The 24,012-nt window shown below is 36.0% G+C and overlaps 1 protein-coding gene across 6 annotated transcripts in view; it reads right to left on the bottom strand.

Moving 5' to 3' along the window:
• Positions 1–282: 282 nt before the first annotated feature.
• Positions 283–24,012, bottom strand: part of LOC139139883 (polypeptide N-acetylgalactosaminyltransferase 11-like) — a 39,981-nt gene continuing 16,251 nt past the window's right edge. For 5 of the 6 annotated variants that reach the window (XM_070708833.1, XM_070708834.1, XM_070708838.1 and 2 more), the window contains exons 4-11: positions 23,794–23,954; positions 14,600–14,814; positions 12,208–12,325; positions 11,529–11,681; positions 10,535–10,753; positions 9,868–9,972; positions 8,680–8,823; positions 283–6,573 (exon numbers count right to left, since the gene is read on the bottom strand). In XM_070708833.1, coding sequence (XP_070564934.1) covers positions 6,451–6,573; positions 8,680–8,823; positions 9,868–9,972; positions 10,535–10,753; positions 11,529–11,681; positions 12,208–12,325; positions 14,600–14,814; positions 23,794–23,954 — 1,238 coding nt within the window. In that variant the 3' untranslated portion in view covers positions 283–6,450. The remainder of the gene's footprint in view (positions 6,574–8,679; positions 8,824–9,867; positions 9,973–10,534; positions 10,754–11,528; positions 11,682–12,207; positions 12,326–14,599; positions 14,815–23,793; positions 23,955–24,012) is intronic. The other variant, XR_011553892.1, reaches the window with a different exon arrangement.

Genomic DNA, 24,012 nt, shown 5'->3' with positions numbered 1-24,012 from the left:
CGGGTGTGTGGAGTTCTATAAAGTACCCGGATCAGGCAGAAATCCGACGGTCGCTTGCAAGAACGTCCAGACCCTGGGATTCGCGTCGCGTCTCTGAAGGGCGTGCGTGTTCGAACAGGGGAGAACGCGAATCGCAGGGTCTCTGCCAGACTAATCAACAACCTACACACACACACTCAGGAGTGGAAACTCCTTGATAATGGCTTTGATTACAACTAGGAAATACAGTCTAGCATTCATAAGCGGCGTCTAATACAGAATACACATCAGACTTGACAGAAATTGATATTGAGATAGACTTTTATTTCTGAGCCAAGATACTAAGCAATGACAGAATCTGCCTATAACATAAATAGAAATAACTTTGGTATGGCATACTAATATGTACAAAGGTTTTAAATACAAAGGAAATTTTATAGTATACATATATTACTGTTTAAAAGTTGGGAAAATGAGACAAAGTAATTGTATAGGGAAGGTAGAAACGTTACAGAGCAAAGGAAAGTACCGGTAGTAGTATTAAAGTGTCCGTACAAATCCATACAGTCTGTGCATGGAACCTCACAGGAAGCACTGATGTTACTATGGCGTAATTGTATTGATGACTCTATACAGGTGTACGTATTGAAATTTGCAAATCTGGATTTTTTTTCTTATTGATGGAAGTGCAGGTGCCAAATCATGTAATTTGCATATCAGAACTTGGTACATTATGACATCACAGTGTGCTGATTTACATAATTTTTGCAGCAACCCGTATGACATCTTACACAAAGCAAAGCTAGATTGTGTGCAAATATTATCTTTTAACCCTTCACAAACTGTGAACAATTTTTGTTTGAAGATCTTTCTTAGACTTAAACTTCACAAGGGCAGAAAATATTAAGTATGCACACCACAAATGACCAGTCCAATGAACATACATGGTTGTGAGACTATGAAGATTGACTCTGAGGTATAGCAGAGGACTTGCACTGACACTTCAATCAGAAAATCGATACATTATGGGGTCAGCGATAAATAAAATCATAAAAAACTATACATCACAGTACTGACATAAATAGACTCTACTTGATAATCTTGCTGGCTTTGTTCATCTATCCAGCAACAAGTAGACTATATACAATGGCAGCAGACTGCAAGTAATGCTACTGAAAATTCAGCCTACATGTATATGTACCTTTTACTTAAATGAAAAGAAAGTGTTTTTGTACAGAATGTGTATACATAGCTACTTAAGCAAAAGTTACAATGGCTGAAACATCTGATAAAATTTTCATTATTTTTGTCCTGAAAATCAAGAACTTTCTCTTCTTTGTCCCATTAATGTTTGAACTGCACAGTATTAATTTTACCAAAATAATGCATTTCCCATATTGTGTTATTGTTCAAAATAGCGCTGATTGCAAATGTCATTTTTCTCTGTCACTGATATGCATAAATATTTGTCTGCATTTTCTGCACAAAAGAGGACAAAAAATAAAACCTGTTAGTGTTACAATGGTTACTTAAAGTCACACTTATTCGTATGACTTTATGGCTCAAACTGCAAACTGCAACAACAGCCATGCATGCAACAACAACATTTGTCAGAACTTTAGGCAGCATTGTCCAATGTCGTGTGCACGTGCTGAAATTGCAATCAACACTATTGAATTCTGGTTCAGTCTGTTGGCGATAAAAATTGAGTTGCCAACAATGACACTGGGCATTGCACAGGTACAGGCCGGTGTTGGTTAGTGTTAACACTGGGCATTTCAACATTATGATGGATAGAGGACGAGGAATTGTGTTTTACAAAGAGGGCCAAAATAATGGAAAGAGAAAGTAGAGTAGTTTTATCAAGATGTGTTCTTGAAGGACAAGAATGTGATTAGTTTGCTGATGCAGAATTCTAGAAGTCTCTAAAAAGTCTAAATCATTTACTATTTACCAATATGGTGGGCATATTAAAATAGCTTTGACAGACCCTCACGGCTGTAGAATTTTCATAATCTAAAACTGAATAAATAGTAAGCTGTAGTGTAGGTGTGACTCACACTGCAAAATCTGTACACTGTGTTTCATGGCTTATGAAAATACATGTATCAGTAAATGAAGTGATATCTTTAAACAAAAAACACACCTGGTGGTGTAATTTGTATCAAATTCAGATTTATTGCAAATGCAGCAGCAAAATATGGCAATTCCTGTCACTAAAAGCTGTAAAAATATACCTAGGTAGTGTTGGTTCCCGGTTATTTTCACAAAAAATTACAACCACTTTGAATCATTTTGACTGTTTTTGACTGTGTAACAACAATAAGAAAAGTACTGCACTTCATCAATATCTATTGTTTGTTCAGGGTGTGAATTTCATGTTAATCTCATGTGAATTTTCTCTGTTAAATGATTAAATATCTGAAAGGAGGGCAGATTCTAGCATTTGTTGTGTTGTCACATGTATAGATAGAAGGGAAAATTTACTAGCATGACGAGCACTAAATTTCTTCAGAGCAACAACCCAGCCAGCTTACCATCACTGAAGATACAACTAGTCTAGAACTACTTCAGAATGACATAGCTAGCATATCACCTTGTTGAAGGGAGAATCTAACTCTTGGGGACATCACTGCTACCTTATTATGTGTATACATACCACTTCAGGGGAATATGACTGTTAGCTTTAATTAACTCTTCAGAAGGATATAACTATAAGGGTCCTGTATCTTTTCAAAGGGATATCACAGCGAGCCTACTACTTCTCCAGGGGGATATCACAGCTAGCTTACCACCTTTACACATAGACAGTAGAACCTCCCCCCCCTACTGTCTATGCTTACCTAAGGATATAAACTGTTACCCTAGTACATCTCAGAGGGACATCAGATCTGGCCACTACCTACTACCTCTTCACATGGATAACCAGTTCAAAATTTATTTACTGAACTGTTCACTGAACTGTACAGATGAACACTTTTTCAGTTTCTCTAAAATTTATAAATTTGAGTTTTCTAGAAGTGTGATTTGATCATGAATTACACAAAGTTATTTTATCCAATTGTCAAAGGCTTCCTCACAGTGAATGTTAGAGGCAGCATTAACAATGTACTTGTTGACATGGTAACCATTTACAGACACTGTAGAAGACAACATTAGATTTTACAGACACGACATGATACATGTGAAAAGTCATTGTGTAAATCATGAGCATTACAGGACCTATCTGGAAATGACGATTTATTATAAAATTTTGGTACACAGATATTTGCTACAAATATCCATCTACTCTGAGGCTAAATTTTTGTAAGTTGCATTGATTTTGTTATTCTTTAAAACTTTTAAGTCATGTCATTTTGTTATTTGGAAAAAAAAAGGTTTCATTCCCTGTTACATGAATTTGCAAATTATTGAATGAAAGTGATATTTTTGTTTATGTAAATTCTGATTATAATTTTGTGAGCTATCTAAATATTACCCAGAACCATGCATAAATGTCAGAAGTTTTAAAACAAGATAATCTAGCATGAAATGGCGGTCCCTTGGAGTACGCTGATGTTTCAGAGATATTAATACAAAGATTAGCCACCCTATCGAGCGAACATTGCATACACGGAATAATTTAAGTTCATTGGATTTGGCGAAATTTCTTTCTGGATAATCTGTTTATCTAAGATGATGTCCGTATCAGAATATAAAAAGGCCATATTAATGAGTAGACAAGATAATTACAACATTCAAATTAAACAGTAATAGTTTGTGGTATGTGCAGACTTTATATCAATAACTTTGGACAAAGCAAGTAGTGATCTGATCCAATTCAATCAAACAGAAATTTCTCACCAAAAGTCACACAGTAATTCCAGAACTTAACACAAATTGTCTTTTTCCTCATGTTGGAAATCAGTGGAGTATAATTTCACATACTTTAACACAATTCATTGGAAAAACCATTTGATCTCTGAGTTGTAATCAATGGATAGCATGATGATGGCAGCAAATCCAAAAGAATTCACATAGACAACTACTACCTTGATCTTGTATCAGTATTTACTGAAATTTTTCCTTAAATGGCCAGTGGCTGTAACTTCTGATTATTATTTCATTATTTTGGTTTATAATATGACTGGCATTTTAATCTTATTCAACCCCACAAAGTAAATTGAAATATCTTCTATTTAGCTTGTCAGTGCAGCGTATGTATGTGTGAAATGCACTCTTAAAAGGCACTGTTTACATTTGAATTCTAGTTCGGACCAGAATTCACTTGTCAACAATAACAATGCAGATAACAAATGTACAGGTAGACAAGCTGAATACTGTGTCTGTCAACATGCTTTGGGGAGTAGAACAAGAAATTGAAGTTGACATTGAGAACAAAATTGGTGAAAAAAATCATCAACAGTTACAGCTACTAGCCCTCCAAGTCATTTCCAATACGCCAGTGATAAAATTTATCAAAGAAACAAAGAAAACGGACATGCATGATAAATAAACAAGCCTGTTTTTTTTTCTACTTAAATGGATCATCCTACAGCCTGGCTTCACTGTCATATGATCAATGAAATAATACAACGTGATGATGTAGTGGCTACTGTAAAATTTCACAATATGCATGAACATCAGCTGACTAGCCATGGATCTTGATATCGATATAGCTGTAATGTGCCCAAGGAAAGCCCATCGGCTCACCCCCCTGATACCCTCTCATCCCCATTTCTCAGTGAAGAGGGCATATTTCACCATAAAAAGCAGTACAGTTGTACAAAGAAAACTGTGATAGAAAAAAGTCATGTACTTTTAATCAAAACAGGATGACAATAAACGGTATCTCTGCAATCTGTCTGGTTGGACTTTTTTACACTTTCTGTATACATGAAACTTTGAATAAAAAATGAAAATCACTTCATGCTCTGTGTGGCCACAGCCTGGGACCATGGTGTGGCAAAGCGTTGGCTATTTCAGTTTTGAGTTTAATATTTTAAAGTAGCTTCTACTTTCTAACAAAAAACAATTCAGCATGTGTATTAAAGCTTAATAAATACCAACAATAAATTCAAGAAGATCTCTGTACATTCACTTCTTAAAGCATCTATAATTATCAGCCCATCTAATTTCCTTCCCGTTCCATTCCTTGAGTCCAGGAATAGTCACACTTCCCTTAAGGTAGAATGCGCCTCTGGGTCAGATATATTTTGAACTTTGACATTTTCACAATTCTTTTCTGCTATACCACTTGTGGGGGTTCATTTTAAAGCTCTTAGTATAAGAAACATTTTCACTGGCTTAGTCTTTTAGAAACTGAAAATTATATATTTTTCCCATAGAATAAACACTGGGGTGACCACCATTTTGAATTTCAAATATCAATGAATGTTAGGCAATTTGCTTCTCTATTTCCAAACCTCACATCGAGACTCCCGATTTTTAATCTTGATTTTGTACGAGAATGGTTGAAAGTTTCATTGAGGAAAGTTTGAGCAAAGGTTACGATACGAGGCGGATACTGCTTTAAAAATGCCAGCCATGTTAAAGCACCCATTGAACAGTATCAGCAGTCAGGTAACTGCCCAGCATTGAAATTATGCAGTTACAAACACAAATAAACACTGCAAGCAAACCCATGTTCCATACCACTCACAAAGGCTTTTCAAAAACCACATTTGAAGGCTAACAATGTCAAACTTGGCAGTATTCAGTTTTGTAAATGGTTTAGGACAAATTTCAAAACAAACATTTCATATGATGGGAGTTAGAAAGTTGCTGTTTATGATACTTTGTAAATTCTGTTGCAGTCTTGATATCATATAATCCCATTGCACCATGAACTGAATATTGTATACAGCATCACATTCAGAGTCAGATTCTAGTTCACAGTGAGATTCCACTATGTAGCAAGAGTGAATATTTACCCAAATTATCAGATTCAGATTCTTATTCACAATGACAATCTGTCATGAAGGTCAACAATCAACACTGGGCCGGCATCTGTTTCTCAATAAGATTCTGATATGAAAATTGACTTAATCCTACCCACCTTCGGAGGAAATTATGCATGCAAAGGTTTGCATTCTATCGAGCAAACTCCCTTGCAAGGATTGTAAAAATCCATCTGTGCTCAGTGCAAACAACATTCTGTCTAGCTTCTTCACATTTTGAGGGAAAACCCTCTGTTGAAAACATTTGTGACATGACGACGAGATAACTCAGACAAAATGAATGCAAAGTAATCTATGAAGCAATTTCACAAAAGCTGCTGTAAATATTAAATGCACAGCAAAAGTGGATGAGATGACGTGTGTTGTCACTGACACTGACGTGCTGCAATTGACATTATCCAGCACTGCCTTGCATTGGTTACGCCATAGCAACAGCAGAACTGACCTTGGCACAGTGCCAATGATGGCGAGAATTTCATAAAGGCTGAACATTGATATCACCATAGTAACTTCCTGATATTATCTAGGTTCATCAAACGACCATTTCCCAATGTTGTTCTGGATGATCATTACAGATTGCCAGATGAAGAAAGTTTCCGTCATTGGAAAATGTCAAGCACTGCCCTGTAGCTGGGTGGTACATCCTGTCATTGCCCTAGAGAGCAAGAAAAAAAAAATCAAAATGTTTATCACTTTTTGTACTTCATACTGTACTGGCCTCTTGTACGTGAGTATCCTCTCAGCTGCTGTATAAACTTACAACTTTAAGAGAAAAACTCATTGATGTTAAGTCAGCTATTTGGCTGGGGTTACATGTTAACCGTGAAGTTTGCTACTAAAATTTGCCGAGGTATTAAAATAAACATAGGGCCAAAGTCCCTGAAGCTACTATAGACATGGATAAAAACTAAGTATTTCCTGACTGTATGAAATTATCTCACTAAGGTCATCCTAGGGACATGTAAACCAAATATTAAAGCTGTCTGACCAGCGGTTTTGAAAAAAACAAGCGACTCAGCAGTTGACAGAGCTCTGCTGTGTTATGTAGAGAATAACCTTTTGTGACACATGTATTGATGAAGAAGGTGGATATCTTTGATAGCTCATATAAGGATGGCCTGACCAAAAATGGAAAAAAATTCCGTAAAAATACAGATTTGCATATTTCATCAGACTATATTAGTCTATAACAGCAAATAAACGAGAGTTAATTACATTCTAATTAAAGTAAACAAGACTTGCTTCAATCAAGATTTATGTCATAAAAAAAAAGCATATCTGTAAGGTTATAAAGAATCTTGAGCTGATATCTTTTAATATCAGTATTTTCATCCTATTAACCAAGCACATTTCAACTTTCAAATTAACATTGTAAGTAAGTTCTGTTGAATAAGTTGAGACTGTAGCTACTCAGAGAAAGCACACTGAAGTGACAAATGTTTGTAACTTAAGAAGTTCAAGGTCATCAAAAGCATTATAAGGAGTCATGTTACACTTTCATTGCACTGTTTACACAGATTGCATAATTGCTATAAATAGCACATAAGGAATCTTACAGCCCAGCTTTACCATAAAAACCCTATCACTTTGACCACTCTTTTAATTGACCACTCTATTTTTTTCCTCAAAAAGTAATCTTATTTTATTCTTACCAAGTCAACCATAAATGGAAATTAGAACTTTCTCTATCTCTATTTATTTGACCACCCTATCATGACAAACTATTATGAGCAATTTCTTTTAGATAACATAAATGGTGGTTCAGAATATATCAAAGTTGGTATTCAGGAAAGTTGCCTTTACATGTTTTAATCCTCAATTCACTATGAACTGTCAAAAAAGTTGAACTTTCTGATAATTCCACACTAAAATTATTTTGGCTTTGATGATTTCCTAATTAATTCAATTCTTTAAAATCATATTAATTATTTTTTTCTGGGTGAATTGATAGGGTTTATACAGTACAAGAATTACATACAATGTAAGTCAAACTTTGACCAAAAATGACAAAAAAATTCCTTAAAAATACACATTTGCATATTTCATCACAATTTGAACAAATCTAAGTTGGGTTATCCCTAGGGACCTGTATACCAAATAACAAATCTGTCTGACCAGTGGTTATAAAGAAGAAGATTTTTTACCAAAAACACCTTTTTTGGCATTAATTTGCCTATTTTCAACAATATCAAAAAATTAAAAAAAACAGATTCTCAAAATCATATTTTTAATCCACACAACAAATATCAAATCAGTAAGTACTGCGGTTCTCAAGATATTTGAGTGGACGGACGCCTCACAAACGGACATACATACATACAGACTGACGACGGACGCCGGACGGATATCCATCCCAATAGCTTCTATAGACTATAGTCTATAGTAGCTAAAAATGAAAATATCATATCTGCATACCAAATTAAGAACTGTTAGAGTCATCCATAACAATGTTATCATTAATGGTATTCCATTTAGATTGTACATTGTCATTACATTGCCACTTGTTCTGTTTGATCTAATGACATAGTACAAATTCTTTTGCAAATTATCCACAATTTCAGTTAAAACCTGGAAAGTCAATACTTTCTGAGCCTAAATAAATGTCAAGTAACAGCAAATTTGAGCAAATAACAAATTTTGTAGCCAACCTCTGTTCCACGTTTGATTTAATAAACTCACATTTTCATTATAATGTCTCCCATCCTGCGATCAGCTTGGCTCATGACATTACATCAGATTGGGATAAGTTTTATAAACTCACCTTTTCATTAAGTCTCCAATCCTGTGAACCGCCAGAACCGTGACATTTCATCATTCTAGGGTAAGCTTTACTGTCAGATTCAGGCATGTCAAGGCATAACATGTCTTTTAATAGATATTCATGATCTTCAGTGGTTGACCAGACCTGTGAAAATTAAGATCAAGAAATTTCTGTCAGTGTTACCATAATGGTTTGAATGTATACACAGTGTAAATAAATAAATAAATAAATAAATTTTAAGATGATATCATCTGAAAATTTATCAATATAATGGCATAAATTTCATTTAGTTTTAATGTAATTTTGTTGGATCTGTGATAAAATAAAGTTTCTTGTTCTACTTAAAAATCCCCTGGTCCAAATACCCTGTCTTCAATGTGTCAACATACCCTGCCTGCACCTGCCTGTACATGTGTGTAATGCTTGATGTTACCGCTGACAACTTAATACATTCCAATCTGGACTTGAATTAATTTGTTAACTAGAACCATTGCATATTACACATAATGCATTGAGTTAGCAGTGGTTAATTCTTAATACAGTATTTCAATATTATGTTAAACGATACCAAAAAAACCCCATTAAAATGTTTTACAGAACCCAACAAAGAACCTAGCTAATGTTGCTTCAAAATTCTTTTTATTTGGAGTACATCTGACTGTGATTGTTTAGACATGAAATATCAACTGTGATCAACAGATGAAATGTAAGAATAACTGTAAGATTCAGCAAGGCCATATTACAATTCAATGTTATCTGAGGGGGTATGCTTCAATTTACAGTGAAAGGCTCCCTAAGCAAATTACAGATCTACCAACATACGCAGACTCTCATTTCCTGAAAGGTTAATGGAATGAAATGCCAAACTGATCTGCTCAGAGTAACACAGCAGCAAAATATAAGCAGTCTGCCTCAGTAAACTGTCTTGACTTTGAGGATATACATCACATCTGTGAACTTTACCTGCAAGCACATTCTGTTTGTTCTGTAATCGTGTTCCCTAATCTTGACCTCAAAAACAAAACAACTAGAAACACAACCTTGTCTGTAATTCTATCTCTTTTGGCCCTCTTACCACGGTGATAGACTATCACTTTTCCAGTGTTGAATGAAAGCTGGATCAATGCAAAACTGAACGGAAAAATTTTAAAAGCGGAAGTTGGAATGAGCTGTTGTGGTCAGACTTACCAGGGCCTTTTCTTCACTTGCACAATCAACGAGAATGACCATGCTACCTTTGTAGGTGTAATCTTGCTGTGAAGTCAGACACAACCCTGAAAGCATATGCCGGATCTGTTCACAAAGAAACAAGATTGTTATTTGTATAAATTATCCTGCTGGTACATGTCTAAGCCTAAAATTACAGAAAAAAAAAAAAATTGTAATTTATTTGAACATTTCCTGTTATGAAGTATACATACTCATACAAAAATCTAGGCTATTAAACATAACCTATGAATAATTTGCCAAAGAAGTTGAGGAAACTGTCAAGGACAGAACACTACATAACATCCTGCTTTTAAAATCATATAATCCTCTTTCTACCAGGCTCCATAGATAAACCACAGAAATAAATACAACTTGGGAGAAAGAGGATTAAGTTGATTCTGTCATAATTCTGTGTACTGCAATATTTTGATCAAAATTTCGAAATTTGAGACTACATATTGGAAGTCATGTTATAATATGAAAAACTTTATTTACATTTGGATGTGAAACATATCAGAGTGTGTCACTTTCATAAACAGTTCACGGCTTTGTTTCTTTGAGGTCACAAATCTTGATGGTGTTGGTTCCACTGTACACTAGTAACCTGAGAAAGCAGTGGGTAAATACAGAAGACACACAGACATACCCTGCCTCTGGTGACAACAACAGGCTTCCTGGGTTTCCTTCCCAGAGCAACCTCCACCACAGAGGGCCCTTTTTGATTTGGCAATTTCAATTCTGGATAAACATTATCCAAATACCACTTGAATGATTTGCATTGCAATTGTTGGCGTAGTTCCAATCGACTGCTTATGTCCCCGTAATTTCTGTTTTTTAAATCTTTTTTAATTTGAAAATAGTACTCCTGTAAATAGAAGAACAGAAAACAGCTGAAGTATGAAACAAATTGATAGTAAAAGATACAGAATATTTTAATGCAATTGGTAAGATATTATTACATTCAACAATATTATAAATTTCTGGTAATTGATGGCCCAGATAAGATCAAGAATTACACCACTGTTTTAATTACACTTGGTGATTAAGAAAATAAATTACATAACATAAACACTTAATGATATTGTTTCCTTTTTTATGAATTTATGGCTGTATGTCTTTGTACCCTGAGGTCCTCGCAATGAAAATTTCTTGATTCTGTCTGACTTCATCTTGTAAAGGAAGAGTATCACTTCAATACCTGTGTTCTTGCATAAAATTGTTGGCAACATTTGGCTTTGCTCTTTGTTGGAGTCTGATTAAACCAAATATCTCTTGAATTCTTTTCATACAGTCTGGCGCATTGAAAGTCGACTGTGAGAAAAAGCTCTGAATTCAAAAGAATTGATGAAATAGAGACTTCATAACTCGTTCACTCACTGGAATAATTAAGACGTATAGAAGTTACTGCAGGCTTTGTGCAGTGTAACTGACCTCTATTCAGGATTACAATCACAGTTGCAGAAAAAAGCCACCAAGCTGGTGAATACAAATCCAAATTTTAACATCAAAACTTTTTTCATTTCCGCCGATTCTATTCATTTCTTTACAGACACACAATCAAAAGCACCAACAGAATGGTATCGCCATGGAAACATGAATATAATTTGGAACAATCAAAATCTGAGTATTGAGGAACATACCTTATATTCATCCATCCACACATGTGCTACCCGCAGTGAATTTTTAGACATTGTGTCTTCACCATTTGGTGCACCATAGGGACGTCGTTTCCTAAATACATGACCCACCTTTGAGCATGGGATAATCTCTAGTCTACCCCCGCACTGCCATATCTGAAAGTTAAAAAATCCACATGAAGAACATGAGATTGAGGCATAATGTTCATACAGACAAGTTTTGAAACTTTTTTTCAGGTACACAGTGCTAGGTAATTTTGCTGACATATGCAACTCTACAGCGATGTGAGAATTTCATTGCCTGGCATGTTCTACTGCTTCAAGTCACAGAGTGAGAAATGAGATGATACGGAAGAATTCTATGAAGAAATACTTTTAAATGAGTCTAAGTCTGTATATAAGTACATCAGTCCAGCATTCTGCCATCCTTGAGGCTGATTTGAAGGTGAATTTACAGGTCAAGCAGCCAAGCTTGGCAGTCTGGAATACTCAGTATTTCTTGCATTCACAAGCATATTGAATCTGGATTCATCGGATTAATGGTATCACAAAATTCACTGGCCCAAGTAAAACAGTTGATAATCGAAGACCTTAGAACACTGGATTCCCAAATGATTACAAAATGTCATGATTTTATTAATACAAGATTTGTACAAGTACATGCATAGTTGTCAACACTCACCCGAAATGAGATTTCCAAGTTTTCACCACCCCAGATATCCATGCCCTCATCATAGGCACCCAACTCATGAAAGTACTTTCTGTTCATGGCAAACAAGCCACCAGCCATTGTGGGGGAACTAAAAATGAGAAAGTTTTTAGTAAGACGATTTACTGACTGTACCGCCAGAGTTTACTACACAAGAAATGGAATTAGGAGATCAATGCAAGTTGGCTTGCCAGCCATCATGCAGTGAAATAAAAACATCTTGAGATGAAGCATCTGAAGATCTCCATAACTATAGTGAGCAGCAACATTTATCAGCGTACACTATGCTTGCTGAACATAATCATGTGGCTAAATATATATCTTTACATAATTTTTCAAATACCTTTTCCATCACAACCTCATTCTGGTTAAGATATTCACTATACACATCATACTGTAGAGTGTATCTATTATATTTTCATGATTTACAAAATGAATGAGGTTAGTTGTGTGGTTTTGAATAAGTGTGCTACAGGCTTTACTCTTTCTTCAGCTTAAAAGTTAACAACAGTAAATTTGTTCACGCTTTCATCACATCTCGCTTAGATTATTGTAACTAACAGTTTGCTTTTTGGCCTGCCAGCTTATGAAATTCAAAAGCTGCAAACGATTCAGAACTCTGCAGCTCGTTTACTTACTAGAACAATAAAGACAGATCATATCACACCTAGTCTTTACAGATTACATTGGCTTCCAGTGTAAGCAAAGGATAGAATTCAAAATTCTTGGCATCACTTAGCCTATAAGATGCTCAATGGTCACGCTCCAAAGTATTTAGGTGAATTGCTTACAGTCCGTGACACTCAGCGCACACATTGCTCTCACTCCAGTGTTGTATATTTATATCAGCCAATAGGAAACACAGTGTATTACGGTGATAGGGCTTTCTCAATTTGTGCACCTCGCTTGTGAATTCTCTGCCATTACATATTCAAGCGGTTCAGTCTTTCGATGTGTTTAAAAGTAAACTGAAAACTCACCTTTTCACATCTTTTTATTCATAATTTTGTAGTTTTTATGATGAATTTTTATAACATGTTGCTAATTTTAACTTTTGCGTTTTACTGTCAGTTTAAAACAATTTATGTTTCATCCTTCTCTTTGTTGATTTAAGTGTAAAGCGCATTGAGATTATTTTTAATGTAATGCGCTATATAAGAAATAAATATTATTATTAATATTATTATTATTAAGAAAATCTGGACGTGCCAGCACTTGTAACACAGAAAAAACACAGCAAGAACATTGAAGACCTATAGTATTTGGGTAACAGACATAAGGGCAGACATTGGACTTTTAGAGTTACAACCAACCGTTTCTTGCTCCACAGCATTTCATCAGCCACACCGTACGTGCTATTGTGCAGCTTGTATGGACTACCGTGTTGGCTACTGATGTGTAAATTATTTCACAGAGCAAATATTCTGAGAGGGGGAATGGGGACTTTTCACGGAGCAAATATTCTGAGAGGGGAATGGGGACTTTTCACGGAGCAATTTTCTGAGAGGGGGATGGGGACTTTTCACGGAGCAAATATTCTGAGAGGGGAATGGGGACTTTTCACGGAGCAAATATTCTGAGAGGGGAATGGGGACTTTTCACGGAGCAAATATTCTGAGAGGGGGAATGAGGACTTTTCACGGAGCAAATATTCTGAGAGGGGGAATGGGGACTTTTCACGGAGCAAATATTCTGAGAGGGGGAATGGGGACTAAGAGTAAACTGCTTCCTACGGAAAACATGGCTTCTACAGTACACCGATATTCCTTGAAAATTTCATGTCTGAGATATTGTAAAATGCTTCATGTCTAACCATTCCATGAAATAAATTCCATTTAATACATCCCTCGAGCTACAATACATGATGGAGCCATGCCAATCAATTCACCAATGTTCATTTCTAGATTGTCTATACTAACAGTTTAAGTCTGTACTGCTGTCTCAAACAAAAACTTAATAAAACACATGAACTACAGCCTATGATCACTTCTATGATCACATCTTTGATGCATGTACACACTGTCAAAGTAACCTTTTTCATTTTTAACATAATTTTTTAACTTTTTTCAACTTTCATTTCAAAACTTTTCTCCAACTCTTTTTCAAATAGTGATAAATCTTCATGTTTTCATACAAATTTCACCAGACTGCCTGACAGTCCCTTGTTGACGAAGCAATCCAGCCCTCTCCTGCCCTGAGCAAGTAGTTTCAGCATGGCCTAGCTCAGTGAGTTGCCATGAGTTTTGCTGCATAATGTGTGTAAGCATTGGCCAATCAGACTCTTGAGTGTGCATGTCAAAGTAAGACACAGATTAGACACTATGGCTGATGTAGGGACTGTGAGAGAGTCTAAAATTCCACTTACGAGACCGGTTTGATGTAGTCTTCTTTGCCTTTGAACTGGTTGGCAGGAATACTGTCCCATTTGAAGTGTAAGCCCCAGTTGAATCCACCACGAACCAACGGGGATGACTGGTACTCAAAGGTATCGGCATTGACGATATCAATAATTGGACAAACAACGATGTGTCTGTCTGCTTTGATTCGCTCAAGCAGAGGTTCTAACCATTGCACATTGACCTGTGAAGAAACATGACATAGAAAAGACCCTGGTGTGAGATGCATAGAAGCTTGAATGAAGATGACAGCATCAGTAATTATTAAATTTTTAAGGCAGAAGTATCATGAACAGTCAAAATATCAATAGATTTCAGCTAGTTGCATAAAACATTCTACAGTTTCCAAAAAGTCATCCTGTCTCAACTTGGCAAACTTCACTTCATCATAAATCCATTTACCACTGTTCCATTTGAAAATATCTCTGGGAAAGTCATTTGCAATGGTGAATTTTCTTGTGCAACATTCACTGCGTTGCCTTATCACTGCTCATTTGTGATATTGTGCTTGAAAATTTCAAATATACGTTTTCCAGCTTGAAAGACCTTTAAATACTTTAATGTGCTAAAATTCTGGGCTGAAACCATGACTGCCACGTTGTACATCACAGATTTTCTCTAATTTCTCTGAATACATGACGGAATTCATATCGAGACATCTGTCAGTGTACCCCTGAGGCTAAACTGACATGCCAGTGATTCAATAAAGTTTTCTCTTTGATGCAACAAAATTTGATATACTACACATTCTGATGCATGGTGGATGCAATGAAATTTCTAAAAATTCCTAAATCGACTGGAGAGTTCATACACCAGTATGCTATGTCGATACTCCCAGACATGTATACAGTACAAGATACAGTACTGTAGACATGACTGGCACTGCTTATTATACACCTAGTATGTATCATTCAGTGAAATATTTCACAGCCATAGGGTTATTGGTTTTCTTTCAACAGATATTGACAAAGAACACTTGATTGAAAATTACCATTTGTGGATAATTGGTCTTTTATATATCACTGATGGTGTCAACATAATTTGTGTCATGGTTTTCATGTTCTGTAGCATGAGGTGAACACTGAACAAACCTTAATTACAAAGAAAGAAATGCATATATGTACTGGTAGCGTCACAATGCAATATACAACATGCCCAGCATATTTCTAAACCTGCCAATATAAAGAGGTCTGGTTGAAATATAAACCATAAATGTATTGATTTCATGGAGTGGATCTGCTGGTATGCTGCGACAATTTTAGTATCACAGGATCAGGTGTTTCAAAACGAAATACTCTCTGAAAATACCGTAATTTATGAATCTACCACTTTGACTGTATTCCCTATTCAATGCATCTGTGTTTTCATACTTCCTACTTTTGATGTATTTCATGGAAAACATGGTTTTTCTCTTTCTCCTGAACACTTGTAGAAATAAAACAGACACAACTGACCAGTGAACTTTAACATCGGCATAACCAGATATATTGTCAGTTTCAACTGACTTCTATTCAGAGAATAAACTAAAGCCTCTGGTAGGAATGAGGCTAGCAGGAAACGGAAGACAACCTCTAGCTAGGATAATTCAACTGGCCTTGAGATATTACATCACACAAGAGTACTTATTAAACGTTTTACAAACAACCTATTTTAATAAATTGTTGAGTCATTCTGTGAAGCAGTGTTATCTCTCTGCGTGAAGATCTGCTAATTATGACAAATTGACTCTATAATGAATTCCATCTCTACAAACTGACTAGCTGCAACGACTCAACAACTCTACACAGAGACACTGTTTCAGTCAGACAGTGTATCAATTACAAAAGGGCAGAGACCTTCACTGGTATGTGACTGAGTTGATCAATTCTATCTTTCCAGTTTGAATCAAACCATTCACACCATTCAAGCCTCCCTGGTATTTAAAGTCAATGCACATGCTGCAGATATTCTAACTATGACTCAAGAAATCCAGTGATCTGTAAGACATATATTTTTTGTAAATTTATTTTTGCTGTGAATTTTTTTAAATGCCAGCAAAGCAACTCTTTATGACTATAATTTTAGTTATGAAGTCTTTCACACTTTATGCTTGATATTCATTGATATTCAAATACATGATTGTACAAAGGAAATCTGGTGATTTCAGTAATATTTGCTTCCTCTTTGAAATTTGACTGCCCTAGCCCTAAAAGTTTCTATCTATAGAACCCTGGCGTTATGCTATAGTTACAAAGTTAGATTTTGTCAAGAACCCAGACAATCATCTTACTGCTCTGCAAACTCTAAAGATTTCTAAATTTATGCGTGATTCATGCGCCTCACTTGGTTGTAAACCTGTTCACCCCTGATATTCCTGTGGACAGATCCACAATTCCTACTGATAACATTGAGTTTGGGTGAAACCATGGTGGTGAAAGGGTTCAAAGTATAATTGTTGAAAATGCCCCCTAAAGCTAAATTGATGCATCAATGACTCAATAAATGTCACTTTGATGCAAGATGAAGTCTCTCATTATTTGTATTGGTGATGAACTGAAGTAGACAAGTTTCTAGAAAATTCCTAAAATGACTCAGAGAGTTCAGAAATGCAATGAGTCAGAGGGTGGATTGGCCATCCTACAGTTCTATTACCATTAAATTGTGTGACTGCCAACTTCTGATTTCTGAAAAACTGCACGTATGCAACTGTTATTGAAAGCGGTAGAGTGATGCTGAGTGTATTAAGGCAGTACATGCCTGAAATCTCAAACTTTCCACAACCAACTTTAACCCTTTCACCACCATTGTTCCACCCAAACCCATTGTTATCAATGGTGATCTTGGACCTGTATACAGGGAACTGGGGATGAAAGGGTTAAACCATTCTCATTTACAATAAAATTTTAAAAAATCAAAAAACCAGAGTTACTATACAATTTATGGTGATAGAAAAACAGATTACCTTCCGAAATATAGCTTTCACTGATATTTGAAATTCAAAATGGCTACCAACCCCGTGTTTAACCGTATGGAAAACAAGTCATCGCTGATGACACAGTCCCCACTTGTTAATGGGTATTTGATTACAGGTCCTCAGAGAGGATAGAGTCCTCTTCATTAGGTCTGTGATACAAATACTTTTGAATGAATTCGCTTGATACATGTCTGAGTTATGGTTCAGGACATGAAAAAATCGTAACAAAATGGTCGCACAGTGGCCATATTGGATCGCATCACAAAACAAATTGATGTGCATAGCTATGACATAGGTCAATGTCCTTGTACCAACTTTGAATAAAATCGGTTGAGATATGCCTGAGTTATGGCTCTGTACATGAAAAAATCGTAATAAAATGGCCGCACAGCGGCCATTTTGGATCGTATCACAAAACAAATTGCCGTGCACAGCTATGACATTTGTCAATAAGCTTGTACCAACTTTGAATAAAATCGGTTGAAACGTGCCTGAGTAATGGCTCTTTACATGAAAAAATCGTAATAAAATGGCCGCCTGGCGGCCATATTGGATTGTATCACAAAACAAATTGACGTGCATATCTATGACATTGGTCAATGTCCTTGAACCAACTCTTAATAAAATCGGTCGAAACATGCCTGAGTAATGGCTCTGTACATGAAAAAATCGTAATAAAATGGCCGCCTGGCGGCCATATTGGATCGTATCACAAAACAAATTGACGTGCACAGCTATGACATTGGTCGATGTCCTTGTACCAACTTTGAATAAAATCGGTTGGAACATGCCTGAGTTATGGCTCTGTACATGAAAAAATCGTAATAAAATGGCCGCCTGGCGGCCATATTGGATTGTATCACAAAACAAATTGACGTGCATATCTATGACATTGGTCGATGTCCTTGTACCAACTTTGAATAAAATCGGTTGGAACATGCCTGAGTTATGGCTCTGTACATGAAAAATCGTAATAAAATGGCCGCCTGGCGGCCATATTGGATCGTATCACAAAACAAATTGACGTGCATCTGTATGACATATGAAGTAATCCTTGTACCAAGTTTGAATGAAATCGCTCCAGGCATCTCAGAGATATCTGCGTGAACGGACGGACGCACGGACGGACGCACGCACGCACGGACATGACCAAACCTATAAGTCCCCCCGGACGGTGTCCGTGGGGACTAAAAATAACTTGGCAGTGAAAACACATTTATTCAACACGTTTCAAAGTGAATTTCCATGAGCAGAGGACCCGCTAAGTACTGTAAAAATTTTAGATTCTGATTATGTATCCCTTAGGTACATACTTCGTTGGATAAAATGACTGACAATAACTTAGAACAAATTCAAGGGATCAACCCCGGGTTCAACACCATTCTTTGATTATAGCCGCACACATAGCAGTCATCAAAATACATTGCAATCATGAACTGAAACGTCCAGTAATAGATCATTTCATATCCTGCAAATTCTAAGAATTGGTCTCATGGAAGTTTGACCTATTTCAGTAGCATGGCTTTTTTCCCCAATGGGAATTAAGCTCCAGTATAAGTGACATCATATATCTGGTGATGTTTCTTACAAATTATTGGTTAAAATCAAATTATCAAACGTAAATTTGGGCTTCAATAATATCAGTGGAATGAGAATGAAAAATCTTCTGTAAATATATTCACAGACAAAAAATGCCATTTTCTTTATATCCAATAAATTTGTTGAGATTATGTAGAATAATATGCCTAGGCTATATGTGCCTCTGTCGGTCCAATTTATATGGTAATGTTTCACATTAGTGGAACTTACTAAATATCTAAAAATAAATTTAGCAAACTACAGCAAACACATATATTCAGAGGTTGCTATAGCGTTATCTGTATAAATACTTCTTCCGAGAAAACTATTTCTTGTTTGTCTGTATTTCATTGTACATGTTTCATTGAGATGTTCACAGTTCAACTTGTTTTTCTTACAGAATCTAATCCATATTTATTTGTAGTCATTTTTAGAAGAATACTTTTGATCTGCACAGCATAGATCAGCCACCTTCTACTGTAGTGTGTAGTTATCATTATTGTGCCGTCTGGATTTATTGCACAATTCTACAATCAAACTTTCAATGCATAAGCACACTGAAGAGATGCTTTGTGAACTTTCACAATAGTTTTTACTGACTTTCAATGCCCTTTAGATGTATACTGGTACAATTTTCTTCACTCTAGTCTGGCAAGCTACAGTCAATGACTACCCAGTATTACTGGTATGTCACAATTTTAAGTAAACATGCCAGTACAAAAGCTGTGCTTTGTTTAACTCTCTGACCTTTAAAATCTTTTGATGTGAAATACAAATGTTAAAATCATCATTAGCAGACTAGACTAGATCTTGCGACAGATATGAAATAGAGTGTTTGTCAATTTGGTCATTTCTTTCTACTTTTCAGATGTTATACAGGGAAATTCTGTCTAACAATGACTTCAAATATTTATGGAAAACTACAGGTATTAAGTACTTACTTCATTAATTATTGTCACAAACACTGGAAATATTGAGAATAGGACATTGTCAGCATTTCTAACAGTAAGAAGACACAGCAAAGTTTTGAAGATCACTATTGGCTCCCACTGGAATGCTGGCTGTGCCTGTAGACCACTGGGTCAAGTCTTCATTATGAGAACACTAGGGTTTCCTACGGGGCCGCCTGCAGGTTATAGAAGCAACTGGACCCTCTAGGTTTATGCTTATTTGTAAAATTGTTCAGTTTGGGCCAAGTTTTCTTCAGTCTCTCCGAACGTTGAGTTCTCACACAGTGCATTTGTCACAGTCTATTTGTCACAGTCCATTGTCAAAAGTTAATTTGTCACATACTCCATATGTGCCTAAGGCACACATTTCTGATGTTTAAAAGGCCGTGAAATTATCAGATTTCTGTTTTGGACAGGATATTGGTACACATACATGCAGAATGGGTCAGAAATTACGGTGAGGGACAAACTGTGACAAGTTTAGTCACTAAGTAGCTATATCATACCAAAACAAAGAATCAACTGTTTGACTTTAAATGTGTAACTCAGTATTGAAAATATAAGAAAGAGTTTTGATAAATAACAAGTTGTTTTTTGGTGAGTATTCCTGACTGATATACAGAACCCATTTTTGAAGGAAACTACCAGTTACAAATCAGTGATTTTAAACTGCTGTCATCACAGAAAATTTGAATCAGAGATCTGTGAAACTTCTGACCTACATGTATCATTTGGTTATACAACAATTCTTCCTTTGGTTAAGTTACATGAAAAGTTGCAAAAAGCTTTGTGAAGTATTACCGTTACCTGTTATTACCTATCAGAAACAGCCTGTTTCCACTGAGACAAAATATGGTTAACATTCAAATATGAAGAATTTAATGTGATATATGCAATGACAATGTACATGATGTGACAGTTATTACACACACATGTTCCTGCATACCAGCTGAACACCAAAGAAGATCTGCAAACATTTTCAAGTGTGATCCGTGGTTTTTCAAGTATAAAGCCGTTAAATACCAGGGCTTTCAATAGTTTCTACATCATTTATTTCAGTGGCAAAAGTTTTATAGGCTATAAAATACCAAACAAAGTGTACCCGGCAGTTAAATAAGTGAATACAGTCGGTTGTAAAAGTGAGTATTTGCATATGACCTTATTTGTACATGATGTAGACACATCACTGGTGCATGATGGGAATACTATCATGTATAAGAACTTTCTAGATACATCTACTCTGTTGGTTTACAAGAAGGAGGTTATCCTGTACTGACTGGGTGTGTGTATTGATCAGCACTCATTCATGAGATGCAGCCCAGCTTTGAAATCAGTTTTGGTTCAAAACATTTGTTTCTGCAAACTCATGAATATCTGTCCTTTACAGATGCACAAGAAAAACTTAATGTCCTGTTATAATCTCATAAAATTACTTTCTATATAGTTTTTTGACTCACTTAAATTAATGCTAACAAAAAAGTTGTCTTGACAGTACAAGACAGTAATTCTAAAAGCTATATGCATTTTCTAGTATTTTGGTTCTTTATATAAATTAGTTTCTTGTTTTACTCCAAATTTCGTATCAAAATGCCTGGTGTTAAATTATTCAAGTCTGTCTGTATGTCACTGTGTAATATGTCTAATGTTATTGTTGACGACTGAATTTTAGTCTGGATGAGAATTCAGATAAACTATTTGTCAACAATAACATATTGCATATTGCACACACAATGTTGTGTTTTAAAGACTAATTTTTTATATATTTCAATGAATGTACTTTTAGGGGCAAGAAGAAGCATAGGTACTTGATGTCCTAGAATAAAAATGATGAAAATATTCCAAAAAGTTACAGTCATTGTCATGTCAGTTAAAATCATTAGATGCTTGCATCCAATGTACTCGTTGGAGTACAGACTGTATGTAGTTACGACTTATATTTAACTCTAAGGGGCTTACTTTTTTCATTGATGTGGTCGTATAACTTTCAACATGAAATCTCATTTTGAAAGTTTTCAAGCCATTACAGCAGACATTCCCAGACTCAACAAGTCATTGACAATGACATAGTCCCCACTTGTAATAGGGGAGTATTAGTCTTGATGGGGCAGGGAAATGTGGTCATTAAGAAGTATCACTGGAGTGTATATGTTGAGATCTATGGGCACATAGGTCTATGTCGTTGTTCCCAATTTGAAACACATGAGGCATGTCTAAGTTATGGTTCTAAATCGGGAAAAAAGATCAGACCTCTAGCTGTATTGGCCAGCCAAGAAATACATATGTGCATAATAATGAGGTACAAGATGTGACATCTTAAGGTCTAATATCCTATCAGAATTGGAGGGTATAGAACTTGTGGTTACTGAGTTATGCATATATATGTATAATCAAGGTCAAAGGTCATAAGGTCACGTGACATTTTGAAAAAAAATTGTATTGCTAATTAATCCCTATATGCCAAAAATCAGACCTCTAGCTCTATTCGCTTGCCCAGAATTAGATGTATGCATAATTAATGAGGTAAAGCGTGTGTTGTCATAAGGTCTCCCACCCTACTAAATATAAAGGACATCAGGTCAAAGGTCATCGAGGTCACATGACATTCGATCAAAAAATTTCTATCTTATAGTTATCCCTATATACCAAAAAACAGACATCCAGCTCTATGGGCTTGCTCAAAATTAGATATACGCATAATTAATGAGGTACAGTATGAAGCATCATAAGGTCTCCCATCATACAATATGAAGGGTGTACCACTTGTGGTTACGGAGTTATGGACAAATATGTATATTTGAGGTCAAAGGTCACCGAGGTCACGTGACATTTTGTCAAAAAAATTGTATTGCTAAGTTATCCCTATATACCAAAAATCAGACCTCTAGCTCTATTGGCTCGCTCAAAATTAGATATGTGCATAATTAATGAGGTACAATATGTGGCGTCATAAGCTGTCCCATCATACCATATATGAAGGGTGTAGCACTTGTGGTTACTGAGTTATGGACAAATATATATATTTGAGGTCAAAGGTCACCGAGGTCACGTGACATTTTGTCAAAATATCTGAGATATCTGCATGAATGGATGGACTCACAGATGGACTCACGGACGGACATGACCCAATCTATAAGCCCCCTGGACTTCATCAGTGGGGACTAAAAACTGTGTCACTGCATCCTTTTTGCAATATGAATACGATGAGAAACTAAATTTTTATTTTTCTTGGCCTTATACATGGGAGTCTATGGACTCCCATGTATAAGGCAGTCCATAGACTCCCATGTGTAAGGCAGTCTCCATAGACTCCCATGTATAAGGCAGTCCATAGTATGGACTGCCTTATACATGGGAGTCTATGGAGACTGCCTTATACATGGGAGTCTATGGAGGTGAAAACTAAAAAGTCCTCTAACATGGCCAAATTTGAGTGCATTGTAAAACAAATCGACGTGCATCTGTATGGGGTAGGGTACTCCATGTGCAAAGTTTGAAAGAAATTGACCTGGGCATGTCTGAGATATCTGCGTGAACGGACGGACAGACAGACAGACGGACGGACGCACATGACCAAACCTATAAGTCCCCCAGACGGTGTCCGTGGGGACTAACAAAACCATCAACATTACGCAATATGTTAAATAAAGTACTTCAGATTTTCTGAAAGTGGCTACACACTGACCTCACAGTGGCTATCCAGAAATGTGACCACTTCCCCAGTGGCAGCCCTGGCTCCTGTCATCCGAGCACGGATCAGGCCCTCTCTTTGAGAATTGTGAATAACTTTCACAAGGTTGGGAAAGCTCATTGCTAGGAAGTTGTCTAATTGTTCTTTTAGATGATCTGCAATGATAAAAAATGATTTGTGATAAATTATCCTCTTTACTTGCTGTCACAACAT

This window comes from Ptychodera flava, chromosome 9, assembly GCF_041260155.1.
Source record: "Ptychodera flava strain L36383 chromosome 9, AS_Pfla_20210202, whole genome shotgun sequence".
Lineage (NCBI taxonomy): Eukaryota > Metazoa > Hemichordata > Enteropneusta > Ptychoderidae > Ptychodera > Ptychodera flava.
This window is presented reverse-complemented; position numbering and strand designations above follow the sequence as displayed.